General features: G+C 35.8%; 2 protein-coding genes across 2 annotated transcripts; both read left to right on the top strand.

The window, feature by feature from the left end:
- The first annotated feature begins 3276 nt into the window (after positions 1 to 3276).
- Positions 3277 to 13155, top strand: LD (Homeodomain-like superfamily protein). Its single transcript, XM_011081413.3, has 13 exons — positions 3277 to 3745; positions 3848 to 3875; positions 4264 to 4394; positions 4674 to 5023; positions 5103 to 5196; positions 5279 to 5372; positions 5831 to 5960; positions 6040 to 6091; positions 6173 to 6216; positions 6307 to 6389; positions 8443 to 8913; positions 10892 to 11400; positions 11994 to 13155. Exons 1-13 carry the CDS (start codon positions 3575 to 3577, stop codon positions 12888 to 12890), a joined length of 3054 nt encoding a protein of 1017 aa, XP_011079715.1. The 5' UTR covers positions 3277 to 3574; the 3' UTR covers positions 12891 to 13155.
- Positions 13156 to 13311: 156 nt separating this feature from the next.
- LOC105163165 (Cation efflux family protein) lies at positions 13312 to 18153 on the top strand. The gene is made up of 12 exons (XM_011081412.3): positions 13312 to 13855; positions 13985 to 14054; positions 14667 to 14764; positions 14864 to 15018; positions 15275 to 15390; positions 15716 to 15812; positions 16060 to 16144; positions 16954 to 17016; positions 17146 to 17251; positions 17350 to 17495; positions 17596 to 17687; positions 17780 to 18153. The coding sequence occupies exons 1-12, from the start codon at positions 13484 to 13486 to the stop codon at positions 17910 to 17912; spliced, it is 1533 nt and encodes a 510-aa protein (XP_011079714.1). The 5' UTR covers positions 13312 to 13483; the 3' UTR covers positions 17913 to 18153.
- The last annotated feature ends 47 nt before the right edge of the window (positions 18154 to 18200 follow it).

Here is an 18200-nt window from a genome sequence, read left to right on the forward strand (position 1 = left end):
TATATTCATATTTCAACTCATAATTTAATTATCAACTAAATTTCTTCAAAAATTAGCAATTGGTACTACAATTGTGTATTATAATATTTAGAGTGTCATACGTCGTTCTTACATACATAAAATAAATAATTTTTTATACTTTAAAATATATTATAGATAAGAGTAAAATATATAAACCGGTATATTACATTAATAAAAAGAAAGAAAGAAATATATAATAATTTATCAATTAATGTAATTTTTGAAAATTGAATAAGTTAGTTATTTTATAATAAAGGGCATTTTTTACTTTGCAAAAAATTGCTGCAACATTGTCATTAACTTACATTTAAGTATGATGAGGGTAATTTGCCTAAAGACAAATTTACCCCTGATTTTATATAAAGCAAGGCTATCAACTTGGATAATCTTCTAGAAAGGTTAAGAAATCCCACTGAATATTCTTATAGAGAGATTTATGACAACAACAGTTATGGGATAGTAAATCAGCTGCAATCCGGGAAGCTTGACTTAAGCATAATAACAGTATGCTTGCACTTGCCAAATATATCTTGGGAAAACTTATAAATAGGATGAGTGGAATTCATTAATGGATAATGTCCATATACTCTTAGTATTACATTCTATCTATCTTCCCTATTCACTTATCTAAAAACTAACTTGGGCGTTGGAGTGTCATCGTTGGGGACCAACCCGACTAGCCTAATTGCTTTTGTGTTCTCAGGGTTACTAGTCTGTTCGAGAGATTTGCGCAATTCGTTGAATAAGATCGCGGATCGCTGTCTGGATTCGAGAGGATTTTTCTTGGACGGATCAGAATATATAAGAGGTTTCATTTTTATATTAGTATAGAAGTATAGATATATGGAGTAATGTTAATATTATTATATTTTTGGTACAAAAATATATATGGAATATTAAAGGAGGGGCAAAATTAAATATTTATGTATTGTTGTTTTTGACATCAATATTTTCTATTTAAACCATAACGGAAGGGGGTCAAGTGTAAAGAGAGAATGCTTTGGGGGAGTGTAAATGTAATTTCGAATTTCTTCGGGATAAATTATAATTTTGTATTTTCATATTGAGATCTAAGTGTAATTAAGCATAAATATTAATTAAATCAAGACTAAAATTCATATTGATACCCGAGTTTTATTATTAATGCCATTTTGATACCTGTGTAATTGCAAATGACTCGATTAGTACCCAAATTTTGTCATTAATTGAGTTGAGGGATAATGATAGTAGATAGTATCAACATAATAATTTTGATAAACAAATATGAAAATGAAAGTAAGTTGGTCCAAATAAAATTAAAATATATCGATATAGAATCTTATGCATTTTTTTTTTTTTGGTTATTTTTAATGTTTTTGAGTTTAATATCTAAGGTAATGTAGCTATTACATAAAAGATAATAGGGGGAAAAATATGAATTGGGTACCAAATGATGGTAATGGCGAAATTTGGGTATTGGTTAATTTATCTGTAATTATTAGTGTACTAAAATGATATTGATAGTGAAATTCATGTATTAATTGAGTCATTTTATAATTATTTATGTGCTGTAATAATATTAATGACAAAACTCGATACAAAAGTAAATTTTGCTCATTAAATCAATCTCACAAACTTTATCACAGGATTAATTGAATTGTAAAGAAAGTTGGACAAGGGGGTGATAAAAAAAATAAAAAAATCAAACCGTCCAAAATATAATCAAATCGAATCGAATTATTTGTTATTATTTATTTTTTAAACTGTAATTTCAAATTTAGAGTAAAATCGCACCACTCTGTTGGTTTGGTTTTCATTTAGAGTTTTAAAAAATCGCCAAAAATCAAACAACACTGCTAAATATATAATTATTTTTTAAAATTATATATATATATATATATATAATAATTTGATAAAATAGTTAATTCTTTAGAAGAATTCCATATTTAAATTATATAAGCCCAAAATTCATGTACTATGCAGGATGACATCCATACGATGGAAAAACTCGATCTCTATGCCTATTGTCTATAAATTCTAAATTGCATGGTCTAGAGTATTACGTAGTACTAATTATCAAATATTGATTAAGAATGTAATTAAATTTAATATGCTTTCTTAATAATATATTTAATATGTCCATAACCGACCATTGATATTTGTTAGATTAAGTGTTTCCTTGTTGGATTATTATATATGTTCGTATCTTTTAATCTACTTAAAGTTGTGGAGAAGGTAGGTGGTCTTGGTCTTTTTTTATTATTACATATACAAACACTTGTTTTATTTTTTTCACTTTCGTTGGTCCCACGTCTTACTTTTCTTATAAGTATTAAAACCGCCAAATTGCTTGAAACAACACAAAGCTGCACATTTAATTTTGATTTAAAAGTGGTAATTTTAAAAATTATTTTATAAAATTGCCAATAACAATTCAATTTAAAAATAATTTTAAAAAAATCAAAACTACAAAGTGAGCACTCGTAAGAAAATTCAATCAAACAGAGTTTTAGAATATGTGTGGTTGGGGTGAAAAGTGAGAGATAAGAGAAGTGGAAGTAAAAATACATGCATAAGAGATAATTTGATGTTTGATTATGAGAAATAAATGAATGTGAAGTGGAAGTAAAAATACATGTATAAGAGATAATTTGATGTTTGATTATGAGAAATAAATGAATGTGAAGTGGAAGTAAAAATACATGTATAAGAGATAATTTGATGTTTGATTATGAGAAATAAATGAATGTGAAGTAAAACTCGATGTATATGAACCTTTTCCAGAGTCCAACTCTGCTTCCATAAAAAAATAGACAGAAAAATGTAAGTATAAGGTCAAAAAGGCAAAAAAGTACAATTTTTATTTTTATTTACTCTATTTCCCTTATATATATAATTTTATTCAAAATTGTTTTTGGTACCAACAAAACCACCGATATTTGAACTCGAATTGTTAGTTGAAAATATTGTTAATAATTTTTATTTTATTAAACTAAATAATTTAGGATAAACGAACAATATTTAGTTTGATTAATATTTTTTATTAATTATTCTTATTTAATAAATATTTTTATTAATAAAGTTTTTAATTTTTTGTATATAAAAATTATATTAATATAATATTAATTTATTTAGTTTTCAAATAAAAAAAATAAAGAGAACGAATAGTATAAAATTTATAAATTATTTGAAATTTATTTACTTTTAAATCATGTAAAAAAAAATTATTATTCTCTTTTTCCCCTTCTCTTCACTTTTGCTCCCCCTTCCCATCCCCTTTTCCTTTCACTACGAACGGGGAAATAGAGCGCGTGTCCTTTACTCCACTCCAGGCTTCATACAGTGAGACTCCGCTGATATAAGTTTAAGCACGTCCCCCAAAATTCCAATTTCCTGAGTTTCACTTTCGCCTCGCGTTCTCTCAAATCCCCCTTCTCCTCTTTTGGTTTCTTCTGAAAACCCTAACTTAGCAGCAAAACTCAATTCTAATCTCTTCATTTGTTCTGCACTTCTTTGCTATTTTTTTTTGCCGAAAATGCGTGTGTTTTCTTGATTGTGAATCTGGAATTGAGGGATGGAGTTTCCTAAAGAGACTCAACTGATGGAACTCGCGGCGCCGAGAACATCGTATCAGGACTTGTTAGATGCGCAGCGCGATCTCTTTCAGAATCAGATCGAGAAGCTCCAACAAATAGTAGCCACCCAATGCAAACTAACCGGCGTCAATCCCCTTTCTCAAGAGATGGTTCTTATTTATTTGCCACCCAACGTGAAATTATTTATTTTATTTTTGTCTTTGGTATTTGGCATATTGACTGATTTTGCATATTTTAAAAATTTGCCGCAGGCTGCTGGGGCGTTATCCATTAAAATCGGTGAGTCCTTTGTTTCATTGTTTCCCTTTTATTTGCGATTTTCAAACGACTGAAGCAGGTGATTTTTTTTTTTCTTTGAGGTTACAGTTAAACAGGTGATTGTAATTGTTGGGCGAGTACATGATGATTTTTGGATTTTATATTTCACTAAGAGAAACTTGTTATTGCTACGGTTGATAGTTCTTGCCGTCAGAATTTATATTCCATTTCAAGATAACAAGAAAATGATGCTTAATCAACTGCATGTCTAGATACCTATGATGACGACTGCTATATGTCTGATGGGGGCTGGATTCCTATTTTTATGTTTATTGGTTAGATTGTTTCAATGGTACTTGGAAATTGTGAGATTTCTAGTTTCTTATATACTTGGCATTCGACTCTGCAGGAAAGAGACCTAGAGATTTGCTAAATCCGAAGGCTGTAAAGTACATGCAACTTGTATTCTCCATCAAAGATGTAGTTAGCAAGCGGGAAACTCGGGAGATCAGCGCTCAATTTGGAGTTACAGTTACTCAGGTTCTCTCTGTTCAGTCAGTTAATTTTGCCTCCTTTTTCTTCAGTAGCTTCTTAGAGCCACCCTATTGCTTACCTAGAACTCTGTTTGATCCTTTTCTGTTGGGCTTATTGATTATGAAATTGCAACCCTCCCCGGCTGCTAAGCCCTTGTATTGTGAGATTTCCAAAAAAAGAAAAAAAGAATTGGTCTGTATATATTTGATGTTAAAAAACTTGAAAATAGATTGCTGTCAAAGATTCTGGAATAACTGATTAATCTTCCTATTTCTATCTTTGTAGGTTCGGGACTTTTTTACTGGTCGGCGCACAAGAGTGAGGAAGTGTGTGAGATTGTCAAAAGAGAAGGCCAATCGATCTTCTGCCCATGATGCACTGCATAATGAGACTACATCTGCTTCAGATCCCAATATGCTTTCAGAAGCAGTCCCTATAGACACAATAGCTCCAGTAAATATTGACGAAGGGCCTTCGTGCTCAAAACGACATGAGAGTTTCACTGGCATGGATGAGTCAGACCTTCACTTTGTTGAAAATATATTTAGTTTGATGAGAAAAGAGGATTCATTCTCTGGACAGGTTAAGTTGCTGAGGTGGATTCTACGAGTGGAAAATCCTTCAGTGCTAAATTGGTACTTTCCTCATATCGACAAGTGTAACAATTCACTGAATGAATTATCATCCTATAATTAATTTCTCATATGTTTGCAGGTTTCTAACTGAAGGTGGACTGATGATCTTAGCAACATGGTTAAGTGAAGCAGCAAAAGAAGAACAAACAAGTTTTCTTCGTGTTATTCTTAAGGTACTACATGTATATTCTAGATTCATTGCACGCTTTATTTTAATATTTGGCCAATGTGTTAATGCTAATTTGGCATTTTCAGCTGCTTGATAACTTGCCGCTGCGTAAGGCTCTACCCGTTCACATGTCTGCTATATTGCAAAGTGTTAATAGACTGCGGTTTTACAGGACATCAGGTGTGTTCTTCTACTTGTAAATTCTCATTGAATGGTCCCTCCGTTTTTCTTTGTCCATAGATCGTTGGTGTGTCTATAAATCTGGCCTCTTGGAGGAATGCTAATTGTTAAGGTAAAGAATTGATCCTCAATTTGCTGATGAGGTGAGGTAGTAAAATGGTAGAATTGGTATAAAAAATTGACTATAAGTCCATCCCTGTACAACATTCTCTGATTATCTCATGTATATGTTTTATTACTACTAATGCAATTGATGAAAATAAATATTTTTTTGCTCATAAAATTACGGATAGCAGTTTTATGACATGGTTTAATTTGATTATGTTTACCATTCGATGAATTAGATACTGAAGTTGATATTTAGGATGTAGTTGGCTTTGACTGTGTTTACCATTGATGAATTAGTTTGCCTGAAGTTCATTGCTAGTTGGCTCATTTTTTTCTGATTTGAAGATCAGACATCTCACACAGGGCAAGAACTATGCTATCCAAGTGGAGCAATATGTTGGGAAAGAACCTCTCCTTGAAGAAAAGCAATGGATTGAAATCAGCCAGTGATCTACAAGATGAGATGCTCTTGAAGCAGAGGCAAGCCCATTCTTCATCCTAAAGATGTTGAATATATGCTTTTTACTCTCTCTAAAAGTTAGTGTGTTATTGTGTGCAGCATTAATGAAGTTATGGGCAATGAATCATGGGACTCTAAAGTTGACAACTCTGTGAGTGTTTATGGAGTTATAGGATGTTATTTGTTCAAAAGCATGTTGGTATAAGTGCTGACTCTATTCACGTAACTTCAGGAGGAACCTTTGAGATTCTTGTGCGACAGTGCTGATAACCATTGGTATGCTCTCCAGCAGTCTGTGGCTATCAAGTTGTCTGCGGATTTTTATTATCATTTGATGCATTTTATAAGCCAGGACTTCTTTCTCAGGAAGTTGGATGCGGCTCAGCCTCAAAAAATGCTTACAGCATCAGGGGATGACTCTAATAAAAGGCGAGGTGTTCTGTCATCTCGTATCCTTTTTGTTTATGAATAATCGGAGAACTATATCTGGTTTTCTATTTTGGTCGAAGTGGGAGCTGCTGGTTAAGAAATGGGATGCTTCAACCATTCCTCCCAACAAATACTAAAATCGGGCCTGTTTCTCAAACCTTGATATTCTTATGTGGATAACATGCTTATATATATCACATACATACATATATATCTTAACTGATCTCTAAGCCGACAAGGATCAGTTCCTCTTTCATTTCTTTCCCTCTCTCTCTCTCTCTTGAAATTGCTGACAACTTATTTGGCATTCGATGGTATCGTCCTATTATCTGAGCTAAATTATTAAATCCTCTCTCCAAAAGTGAAAGATCAATGCTAGAACGTTCAATATCTCTCTATTAACAACAGAAATTCCAGAACGTCCTTTTAAATAAAACATGACAAGCATATAGGATGGTGATTGTCATGGCTATCTCACAAATCAACTTAGAAATCCTGGTTTTGTTAAATTATTTTGGTGATATGATGTTAATAGAAAATCTTGCATTTCAGGGGAAGAAAAAACAAAAATAAAATTGTGATGGGATTGGTCAGCTAACATTAGGATTTTTCGTGGGCCCAAAATGACTTGATTCATGCCAGTTCACCTTGAAAATTTTCAGATGAGTTTAATGCAATTTTGCTTCCAAGTTCTCTTTTCAATGCCCTCATCAAATTTTCTAGCTGGCAATAGAACTTTTAGATTCGTGTTTACTCCAGAATCAAAGAATCTCAGGGGGGCTTCCTATCTTGTATCTGGTGAGGATGGGAGTTTATTACAAACTTCTGTTTTCTCAGTGTCGTTTGTATCCAGCTTTTCAACAACTCAAGGAGCTATCTGTGACCTTGTTTAAGAAGGTTGAAGTTTTTGTAAGGTTAGCTTTTCTATAGTTGCCTATTAGAAATCCATCTTCACAAGAACATATATTTTGTATGTAGATATGTCAGGACAATCTAAGTTGCACCTGGTACATGTGAAAACAAGATGTTGAAAATGCTAAACTGTATTTACAAGACCACTAAGAAAACTTGTTTCGCTACTCCATTCCGTCATCCTTCCCCTTGTCATTTTGTGGGTTTGGAAATGGTAAAGCATTGGACTAGGGGATTGTTTGTGTACAGGTTGTTTCAGAAATCAGAACATGCATTAGCTGTAAAAAAGATACAGATGTATTTCTGGCGTCTCTTTGTCAATAACTGCATTTGGTGTTGCTCAAATTATGCTGAATTAACCTGACTAATTAGTTTTTCAAAACTTGCAATGATTAGTGGATTTATGCCACATTGTTCAGATTGCTGGTAACTAATTAACTTTTGCTAGATTATATTAGTTTCCAGCCTGTGCTGGGGAGGGGTGTGTGGTGACTATTTGATAAATCTTGTTGACACCACAAAAATGCTTGGAATTCTCCATTGATGATCTGGTGAATCAGTTATAGCCTTTAACAGCGCAAATTACAATAATTTGTCCATTATTTGTGTGGAAACTTGATGATGTCAAGGCAAAATCTCGTGGTATGAATAACTATTGGTACTTTACAGATTAACGTAGTGGGGGGCTGTTATAATCAAGTCTCAACACCCGAAGGAAATGTAGAATTCTGATTGACTTTCGCATAACATATAAGACTGGGTAAATCAAAAAATAAATGGATAAGATTGGATGTTAGCTCTAAGTGTTTCCAACTCATAAGTATATTGAGGTTTAGTGAATCTTTTCTTTCACTTTATTTCATCCAGAAGCTGAAAATATGTTTATGCCTAAGTTTAAACTGATCCAGAGCGGGCATCTGAAGGAAACTAAGCATCCAAACTCTTTCGTGATGCTCAATGGCTGGGAATATTGCAACAACAGTAACACTTCAAAGCTCGCTGTCTTCAATTGCTTACATTGTTTTCTGATTGTAAATTGTCTTGATTTCATTTACTTGGGTATTGATGATCTCATTGAATCTACAAGACATTCTTATTCTTTGTTTCTTCCCTTCATTTCTCTTGGACTTTGGGAAATATTATTACTTAACTAAGTTATAGATACGCGAGAGAGACGGAAAGTTCAGATGGTTGAGTATCCCAGCCAGAGATTGGCTGTAAGGAGTCCCCAGGTTGCAAAGTCAACACCTGCAACTCAAAGCCGCCCACTTTCTGCTGATGATATACAGAAAGCGAAGATGCGTGCTCAATTTATGCAGAATAAACATGGGAAGACAAGTACATGTCCGGATGAAAAAGTAAAGCCTGAAAGTCAGAATAGATGTACCTCTTCGCATGCCAATTTCCCTCCATCGGCTTCTAAGTCTAATCTCCAGAGTGAACCTGAGGAACAGAGGAAACTTGATAGTGCTGTTTCTAAATCTAATGTCCAGAGTGAACCTGAGGAACAGAGGAAACTTGATAATGCTATCTCTAAACTTGCCAATCAACAAGCAATTTCTCCTCTGGAGTTGGAGGAGCCTCCATGCAAGAAGAACAAGAGAGTTCAGATCCCATGGCGGACACCTCCAGGTATATTTGCCTTTAAGCTATCCTTATTGTGCTTTTAGTGCTTCTCTTAATTGTTTAACATTATAATTAATCAGATGACACAGGAAGCCCTGTTGACTCCTTTACATTTAGGCTCTCTTCCTAAGTTCAACAAAGTTCAAATGCCCTCTTGGTTCCGCCTTTTGCTTTCCCTTCTCAAATTAATTAGAACCACCCCACTTTGTGCTTCTAATCTACTAGAAAGTGCACTCTTGTAATTATGTTCTATATATTGACAGGTGTTGAAGTGAAGGGAAATGAATTAACTTGTATTAATACTATCAGAAAATTAGCTCTGATTTTATTGGAAGCACACTATTGGATGCTTCATAATTAGATTTACTGGTGCCTGGGTAGTATAATCTAACTTTGGACCCGTAAGTGAATGGCTGGTCTCTGTGGCTTAATTAAATGGGCAGTGGAAGGGAATACTTCTTCACAAAGGTTTATGATTTATGAAATTGTTGGATTGTTTAATGGAAGCTTCCTTACCAATCTGCCTCTTTTGCATCCCTTATTTGACCAATTCCAAGTCCTTGCTCAATTACCCTTTATTAATAACTTAATTTAATATACAAATTGAATTTGAGATGGCATTATATTGTTATAGTTAAAACTGAAAGATAAGTTTCAAATGTAAACTATTTTGCTGTTATATCCTCATGTCTGGAATTGCTGCTTTCTGAGCGCAACAGAAATCATTAGAAAAAAGGGAATACACGAAAGGAAGGAAGTGCTAAGGAGATGTTTCTACAGCAATCGTGAATTAACCTCATATACTCTCTTAGAACCCTTTTTTTTTTTTTTTTTCATTTTTTGTCATTTAAAACAGATGCTCTATGTGTCAATCTCAATGCAATAATTATTTTTATCTTCTTTGAGACGCAAATCCACAAAAAATGCAATAATTCTCTTTATCCTGCCACTTGACAGTATGCGTGGAATGTGTAAGAGTTAATTATCATGTAAGCCAGACCCACAATATGGTTTAACAATCATTTACCATTGGGTTCTCTTTTATGACCCTAAATCCGTAATGCCTTTACATCCTCTCCCCACAGCTTCCGTTTCTATTGAATCCTTCTGATGGCTGTATGCCTTGAGAATCGAAACGTAGATATATCCTTAAAGGAAAATGACTGGCGCCATTTCGATTCGTCTCTATGGCATGAGAATTAAGTATGGTACTAAAGTGAATTTGTGAAATAACTGAAGAAATAAAATGCCATTTCGGAGTAATTAAGTTGTCTAAATGCCCTTTTTAGGCTCAGCATCTGCATACTCACGCAACTCCAACTAGTTGATCAATTGCCAATCTTGTGAAAAAAAGCAACCTGGATAATGCTCAGCCATTGTTAACAATTCATGAGAGATGATGTTTGTTTTAAGCTTGAAATATAACTCGTTGTGGAAGGGTAATGATTATCTCAAATTCTTGAGCTTGCAAATTCAACTTATAAAAAAGTTAAATAAATACATTACAACAAAAGAGTTGCGTTTTGGAATCTGAATATCTTGTTTGAGTGTAGAAAAAGGTAAATTGTCAGTGTTGAAACATGTATTTGAATGTCATAAATTAGAATCTATTGGGTCTCTGACAAGTTGTAAAATATGCACTCAAGACTTTGTAATACGCTGGTAAACCTGCATCAGAAGTTGGCTCTATCACAATATAATCTGCTTGATCTCTAACTAGTTCATGTAATATTCACTCCAGGGTTTGTAATACGCTGGTAAACTTGTCAGCTTTTCGGATTTTGCTTATTCTTATGTATTGGGCCCATTTTTTTTTGGTCTTCTGCTGTCACTTCCACATATATTGTAGTATTGGTTCCTGTCTAACAACCTCAAAGTAATGTTATTACTTACAAAAGATACACTAAGATACATCTAGTATTCCTGCTGATTTAGCTTGCTGCTCGTCTTTATTAATACCATGAGCTTTGTTTCATCCATGCAGAAATCAGAATTAGGGAGGCATGGCATGTAGGTGATGGGGCTAATAGCAAAGAAGTTGAAGTTCAGAAAAACAGAATTAGGCGTGAGAGAGAAATAGTTTACAGGGAAGCACAAGAAATCCCATCTGACCCAAGGGAACCTTGGGACCGTGAAATGGACTATGACGATACATTAACACCCGAAATCCCTATTGAGCAGTTGCCAGATGTTGAACCGATAGACACACCTGTTTCTTCAAGTGATACAAAGGAAATTGTAGCTTCAGTTGCCTCTGCATCATCTGAGAGTATGCCTGAACCGGACCTCGAATTGCTTGCTGAATTGTTGAAAAACCCAGATTTGGTTTTTGCATTGGCGTCTGGGCAAGGTGGTGATCTATCAAGTGCTGCGACTGTTAAGCTCCTTGATATGATCAAAGCGAATGGAGTGAGTTCGTTGGGTAATTTATCTGGGAATACCACCGTTGAGGTTTCACTACCATCTCCGACACCTTCGAGCGACCCTGTTCCGGTGCGTAATTTTAGCACATTGTGTACACAACTTGTGAAACTTTATAGAACTTTTTCAACCTTTGTTCACAATCTCCTTTCGGTATGTGTTTATGTGCCCTTTGCTTGCTTATTGTTGGGGGGAAAAGCAATAATCAAATATTAGAAGCTTAAACGTAGCTAGTAAATAAGAAATAGATAAGAAATGTTGTACAAGTTACAAAAGCATTTTTTCTTTTCTTCTTTCTTGAAATTAAAAAATGAATGTCGGCATTTGGTTTTCTCACTCTAGGCCAAACCAGTTTCTCTCTCCTTGTCTTCTACCTAAGTCAACCCAACTGAAAGAAACTCAAACTATACGGGATACAACGCTTATTTTGATAGAAACTATATAAAAAATGAATAAAAAATTATACGTGACACAGTTTGCCAAAACAAATTTGGCAGAAAAAAGTAACGGTTTTCATGGCCGTGCTGACGCGCACTTCCAAATTCTTGTACTGCGTTTTTTGTTGTATCAATGGTTTCAACATCTCTACTGATATATTTAGTTTATGACTGCTGAACAATGGTTTTAATTCTTTTTCTTCATGGAAAATTTCATTTCTATTGCAGAATGGACTGAAGCCCGACTTTTCAAGAAATCCATTTTCACGGCAGCATGCATTTGAAAATGGCAATGCATATCAGGCACCTGGAGCTTCTCTTCCCCTCCAGTCGCATGGAATGATTCCAACTAGCATTTTACCGCAGCATCAGATTCCAGCCACTACGATTTTGGCTCCTCAGCCTTCAGCAGCAGTCCAACAGTTGGCCCATATGGTGGGGCCACCGGTATCATCTCTACCTATTCAGCTGCCTGAACAGTGGCAGGGACCTGCAAACCCACAAATTCATCACCAAAATACTCATCCTATCACTTCAAATATACATTTGACCACAGAAATGAGGCTAAATGCGAATACTTTAGCCGACTCTAACCGGGCTTCTTCTAATGTACTAGGTGCATCTTCCCCTACTATTCGGGCTGAACCCTTCGGAAATGTTAATCCATCGCCGGGGTCTGTGCTAATGGCCCCATCTCAATCGCTTGCACCGTCACATCCTCTAAACCCACAGTTGTCCTACATACAGGAACCATTAGTCTCCAACTCATTGCGTTCAAGGCAGGGTTTTGATTCAAACTATCACTATCAAAACAATCAAACAGTGAATAACTATAATGCTTACGCAGGAGGAGCTGGGCAGGCTGTGTTGCCGCCAGCAGGTAACTGGGGTGGTAGAAACAATCTTGCAGATAGGCCCGAATTTGAGTCATGGAGCCCGGATAACAGCCCCTCTAGACGTCATGAATACTTACCAGGCCGGTATTATCATGAGGCTAGCCCCAACTTAAGACATGGATACAGGCCCGAAAGGTCCATGCAGAAAAGTCTGGGGGAGTCGTCTAGTTATCAAGAATACAACATGAGCAGAACTGGAAGTCAACGGTGGCCGGACCACAGAAAATAGTGATGATCCGATCTTTGCTGTAGATGGAATGCGGGTTTTACTTTTTTCTGTGGAGATGAGTTGGGGATGAAATGCGGGCCGACTGTTGATGCTGGGCATGGGATGTAGACTTCTTTTTGTTGCTGCAAAGTACTTTTTAGCTATCTATTTGCTTTTGTCCTTGGGGTATATGGAGGACATTCTTGATACATTGGATTAAGAATGACAAAGATTGCTTATTTCTTTCTTCGGCCGATGATTAATTATCCAGGACTGTTCTTCAGAATTTGGTGTTTGGTCTATATGTTTGTGTTTGGACAACATTATTAATTTCAACAGCTATAATTTGGTAAGTTACTGTTGACAATGCGCATAAAATAATTTCCTCTACACACACACATATAAAAACAGAGTGGGGGGCCTTGACGAGTGACAAATTTGGGGAAAATGATAAGAGTACTTTATAAGTTGCGACATGTGCACCGCTTCCTCGTAGAAACATACTGAAAATTCGCTTATATTAAACGCTTGTTGTTCTTGAACATGCGATCTGCCTTTGTACCAAATTTCAATTTCGTTCAACCGAGTTGATCTCTGGAACAGTCCTGAAGAAGATGGGATTCAGGTTCTTGATCAATCTCAACCCCATTCGAAAGTCCTGCACATCAAGAATCACATCATCCTCGTACCCCTATTCCAAGATCCTCAGAAATTCTTGTGCTGCGTTCAATTCTGTTTTGTATGATCGCCCAGCTTCTTTTTCTGAAAACCCAAATTTCAAGATTCACAGACGGTGGCATCTGGGCCACACGCACCACCACGAACACCATGAACACCGAGATTTACATTCGGGGAAGGAGGGCGAGAAGATCTTTCGCCTGGGCCTGGCGGCGGATATTGGATTGGCAGCCGGAAAAGCTGTTACTGGATATCTCTCCGGCAGCACTGCAATAATTGCTGATGCCGCTCATTCGATTTCAGATGTGGTATGGTTTGAGTGTCAGTTTTTTCATTTTAATGACATTCTCATAATCCTTGGGAAAACTGTAATCTTGAACTGTTGTTTTGAATTCTGTTTTTTCTTTAGTTAATTATGCGTGTCTCTAATGGTATAGGTACTGAGTGGGGTAGCATTGCTGTCTTTTAAAGCTGCAAGGGCACCGAAGGATAAAGAACATCCATATGGTCACCTTTGATCTGTATCTACGCACTACTCTGTTCATTCTATGTGTTTCTAGTTTAAAATTTGCCTGTCTTAATGTGATTTTTAACTGGTATTCCCTCTAATTAACATGTGGTAACATGTTCATATTTCCAAGGCAATTGCTCATATGCACTTTCTTTAATCAAATCATGAAATTTATAGGTTTTTATGGAACTTTCTCCTTTCGTGAGAATCATTTCACTTGGCAATCGATCACACTGTGGAAGGCTAAATGTCTGTTCATAACTGTTCTTGCTGGCCTGTTGGAAGATTCAATATTCCTTTACTTATCTGTCATCCAATCCATGGAATCTTAGCATTATGTATTTGTTTTAAGAGACTCTCCTTTTATTTTTGATTTTTCCTAAGTTTGAATCCAGCTTCATACATCCAATGTGCTTTTGGATGGCCCAGTCCACATTTTGTTATTATAGTGATGGTTTGTGACCGACCAGTTGGTCGCTTCTATGTTTTGTAGAAATCATTGTGGATATATTAGGTGCTAAACAAATACAGCCTTAAACTTACTGGATGTGATTATTTCATAGTTTTCAACTCATTAGTTGACAGTTCACTGTACTCTTCATTGTCAGGGCATGGCAAGTTTGAGACTTTAGGAGCCCTTGGAATTTCTGGTGTGCTTTTGGCAACTGCTGGAGGCATTGCCTGGCATGCTTTAGATGTCTTACTGGTATGATTCTATAACATAGTCTAATGCAGAAGAGAGAAACTGTGATTTTCATCATTATATATCTTACTGACCCTTAAATCCAAATATTTCTGTGTGTAGGAAATATTGTCTGCTACTCCTGAGATAGTCAATCAGGCCTTGGCTCATAACCATGCGCACGGTCACCAGCATAATGGACATCACCTTGGAATTGACATGGACCACCCAGTCCTAGCACTGAACATGACTATAATATCTATTGCTGTTAAAGAAGGGTACACAAGTTACTGTTTTCTTAATTATCTGTAAATTATTCACTTTCATTTTCTTTGACTAGTATAACTTGTTTGTACGTATCATTTTTTTGAGTGTTTTTTTTCCAGTAATTCCTCTTCATAGGATATATTTCCATGCTTCAGTATTTACCTTAGCTGGTGAAATGTGGTTCAGTTGTCCTGATATCTGAAATTCAGATATCTTTAACCTCTTAATTCCATATTTGCTGACTTCTATACATTTTGTCTTAACAAGGCTATACTGGATAACACAGAGAGCAGGTGAAAAGACAGGCAGTGGCCTCATGAAAGCCAATGCTTGGCATCATCGAGCGGATGCTATTTCATCAGTTGTTGCTCTTATTGGGGTTGGTAAATATTTGCCTTTGGAGTTAATTTCATGTTTTATAGTGGCTGTTTTTGTTACTTCCTTTTTGCTGACTAAGTGACGTCAAAATTAGGTTTTTATGCAAACATTCTACTTGAATTAGAACTTGCGATCATGGCTCTTTATGCCAGCCAGTGGAGCACTTTTGATGATTAAAGAAACTAAATCGTTCCATCTCCTTTACAAGTGATATTTAAAAGAATGTCAAAGTAGTCAGCATTTCTTTTATTTCGTAGCCAAATAGAACTATTTCCATTACTTGCATTACTATTTAGTACTGATGGTGTTTACTGTAACTTGCACAATAAGGTGGATCTATTCTTGGGGTTAGATTCCTTGATCCACTTGCTGGACTTCTTGTTTCTGGAATGATCTTAAGAGCTGGAGTTGGAAGTGGTTACCAAAGGTAGACTATTATTATGTATCTGCTTTTCTACTAAAGCTATTACCTTTGCAGGTTTCTTCTTTGTATAAATGTATTAAACAAACCATAAGTTGATAGAACCAACCGAGATATGTTCTTAGGCCCTGGTGATTTTCTGAAGTCTTTCTTTCTTTTGAGCAAAGCAACTCTGTTGTCAAATCAAATAGTTTAATACCTCTATGTGTTTTGACATTTTCTTGTTCCATGTTGATATATGTTTTGTATTTAGTATCTTGGAATTGGTGGATGCTGCTGTTCCATCGCAACACCTGGAACCTTATAGACACACAATACTGGGGGTTGACGGAGTCAAGGCAAGTAAATTTCAAATTCCTTACAATTAGTTCCATGTTTTTAAACTTTTAGATTAATTGTTGGCTCTTCCACTTTATTTTCTTGAGTTCCTCAATTGCTTAAGACTTAGCACTCATACCCTTCAGTCGTTCTATTATATGACTTATTGCTGGATTTGCTCGGTTCTTATGCGTTAATGGGGTTGTAATATGCTGGCTGGGAGGGGGCTATATCTTAGATGTCATGTTGGGGTTTGGACATTCTTTTCGTGTGGATACAAGAATAAGAAGTGCTATTTTGAAAGCTTATATATATTTGTGATGTTGAATTTTGTAAAGTATAGGATGACAGTTCAATCACGGCATTACTATCAGTCATGCTGATGCAGTGCCTGAAGAAGAGATTGTCCTGCATGAAGTATTAACTTAAAACTAAACTAAGTCCTTAAAAAACTACAGTTCCATCTATTTCGTTGAGAATAAACTAGTTACATATAACTTGTGAAAATCACCGTTACCACTGGATCTACCTCCAACTAAGATGATACTCTGTTGATTTGTCCCGCTTAACGAGAGTGCTACTTGTATGAAGAAGTCCTTGTGTCTCCTTGATTTATCTGATAATTACACCATAGAAGAAGCAAACTGATGATTCTTGGAAATGTTTGATAAGCTCAAGAATTCCACCTTGTTTCTTTTACGAATTTCCAGCTAGTCTGGCCTTTCCTTTCCAAGATCATGCTTCACAACCAGGTTATGGATGTAAACATAGTCTTTATGATTGTATGAATTTCAAAGTTCATTTTAAATATCCTTTTTGCAAACTGTAGGGTTATAATCACCTCAGAGGAAGGCGAGCAGGGTCCTCTCTATATCTAGATGTAGATGTTGAGGTTTGTGGGATCTCCTATCTCATTTAATTTGTTATGCATACAATCGACTCGTAATGCTGAAATTCATTCTGGTTGTGTATGTGTCCGTAGTAGAGATTGAAAGTAGGTATTCGCAAATACTTCATGTAGGTAGATCCTTTCTCTAGTGTTAGTGCTGCACATGATGTTGGGGAAAATGTGCGCCGACAGCTTCAGCAGTCCCATCCTGAAATAGCAGAAGTCTTCATACACATAGGTAAACGACTGATTTTATATAATAACTTATTCACTGGCTGTCTTAAATGTGTTCATTTTTTGCTCATAAGTTGAAAACATCTAACTGATTTCTTGCAGAGCCTGCAACTTCACATATTTCACAAAGTGTTATTAACCAGAATGGAAACTGCAAAAGCTCAGATCATCATTGCAGCACTGCCTCGTTAGAGCAATCAGATGTTGAAGATACCGTTTCCAAAATTTTGTCCTCCAATTTCTCTGATGTATGACCTTGTTTCTTGAATCACTTCCTTTCGTTTCTTTATTTTCTCATGACCCCTTTTATCGTCGTGATTTTACACCTTATTTTCTAATGGCTTTCAGAAAATGGTAGTCCAGCGCATCACTCGTCACTCATTGCAAGGGCAAATTTTTCTTGAGATCGAAGTTACTATGCCCCCCGACACCTTAATTAGGTAATGTTCATTCTGAATCCATTCAGTTAGAATCTTCCCCGTTTTGAGTGTTCTGCAATACTCATCTCATTTTGTATGATATGAAAAACTAGGGAGGCTGTTGAGGTTGCAGAAGAGGCTGAGAAGAAGATTTTGGAGATAGTACCTAACCTTACACACGTCTCGATTCAGCTGCGACTCGGCCGCCCAATGCCTGAAGTCCAGCAACGAGTTCCCAGACAGTAGATGAGTGTGCCACTAGCTATTTGCCGGTCTCAGGGTATTAGCGTTGGACACCTGTCTGACAATATATACATCGTAATAGGACACGAAACTTATGCATAACACATATGAAGAGAGGCTTCTCCTCAGAACCACTGGTGATTTTGCGGACATTCTTTTTTTATATTTTTCCTCATGTTTGAGGTGACATCAAACGTCTCTTTACTGAATAATATGACAAATCTTCAATACATGTTTTCTTGCAGCTTCCGGCCTTTTGTAATAATTGGAGAGTTCCTGCTGTTTGTTTCT

The sequence above is a fragment of the Sesamum indicum genome, linkage group LG6 (genome assembly GCF_026168435.1).
Source record: "Sesamum indicum cultivar Baizhima isolate 11 linkage group LG6, ASM2616843v1, whole genome shotgun sequence".
In the NCBI taxonomy this organism is placed as follows: Eukaryota; Viridiplantae; Streptophyta; class Magnoliopsida; order Lamiales; family Pedaliaceae; genus Sesamum; species Sesamum indicum.

Bases quoted from the DNA above. Each gene is read 5' to 3' on its own strand.
- LOC105163165 (XM_011081412.3), top strand. From the start codon at position 13,484: ATGGGATTCAGGTTCTTGATCAATCTCAACCCCATTCGAAAGTCCTGC. The intron at 15,391-15,715 runs GTAAATATTTGC...TTGCACAATAAG, and splicing joins TGTTGCTCTTATTGGGGTTG to GTGGATCTATTCTTGGGGTT. The intron at 16,145-16,953 runs GCAAGTAAATTT...TGCAAACTGTAG, and splicing joins TGGGGGTTGACGGAGTCAAG to GGTTATAATCACCTCAGAGG.
- LD (XM_011081413.3), top strand. From the start codon at position 3,575: ATGGAGTTTCCTAAAGAGACTCAACTGATGGAACTCGCGGCGCCGAGA. The intron at 5,961-6,039 runs GCAAGCCCATTC...TATTGTGTGCAG, and splicing joins GAGATGCTCTTGAAGCAGAG to CATTAATGAAGTTATGGGCA. The intron at 11,401-11,993 runs GTGCGTAATTTT...TTTCTATTGCAG, and splicing joins CTTCGAGCGACCCTGTTCCG to AATGGACTGAAGCCCGACTT.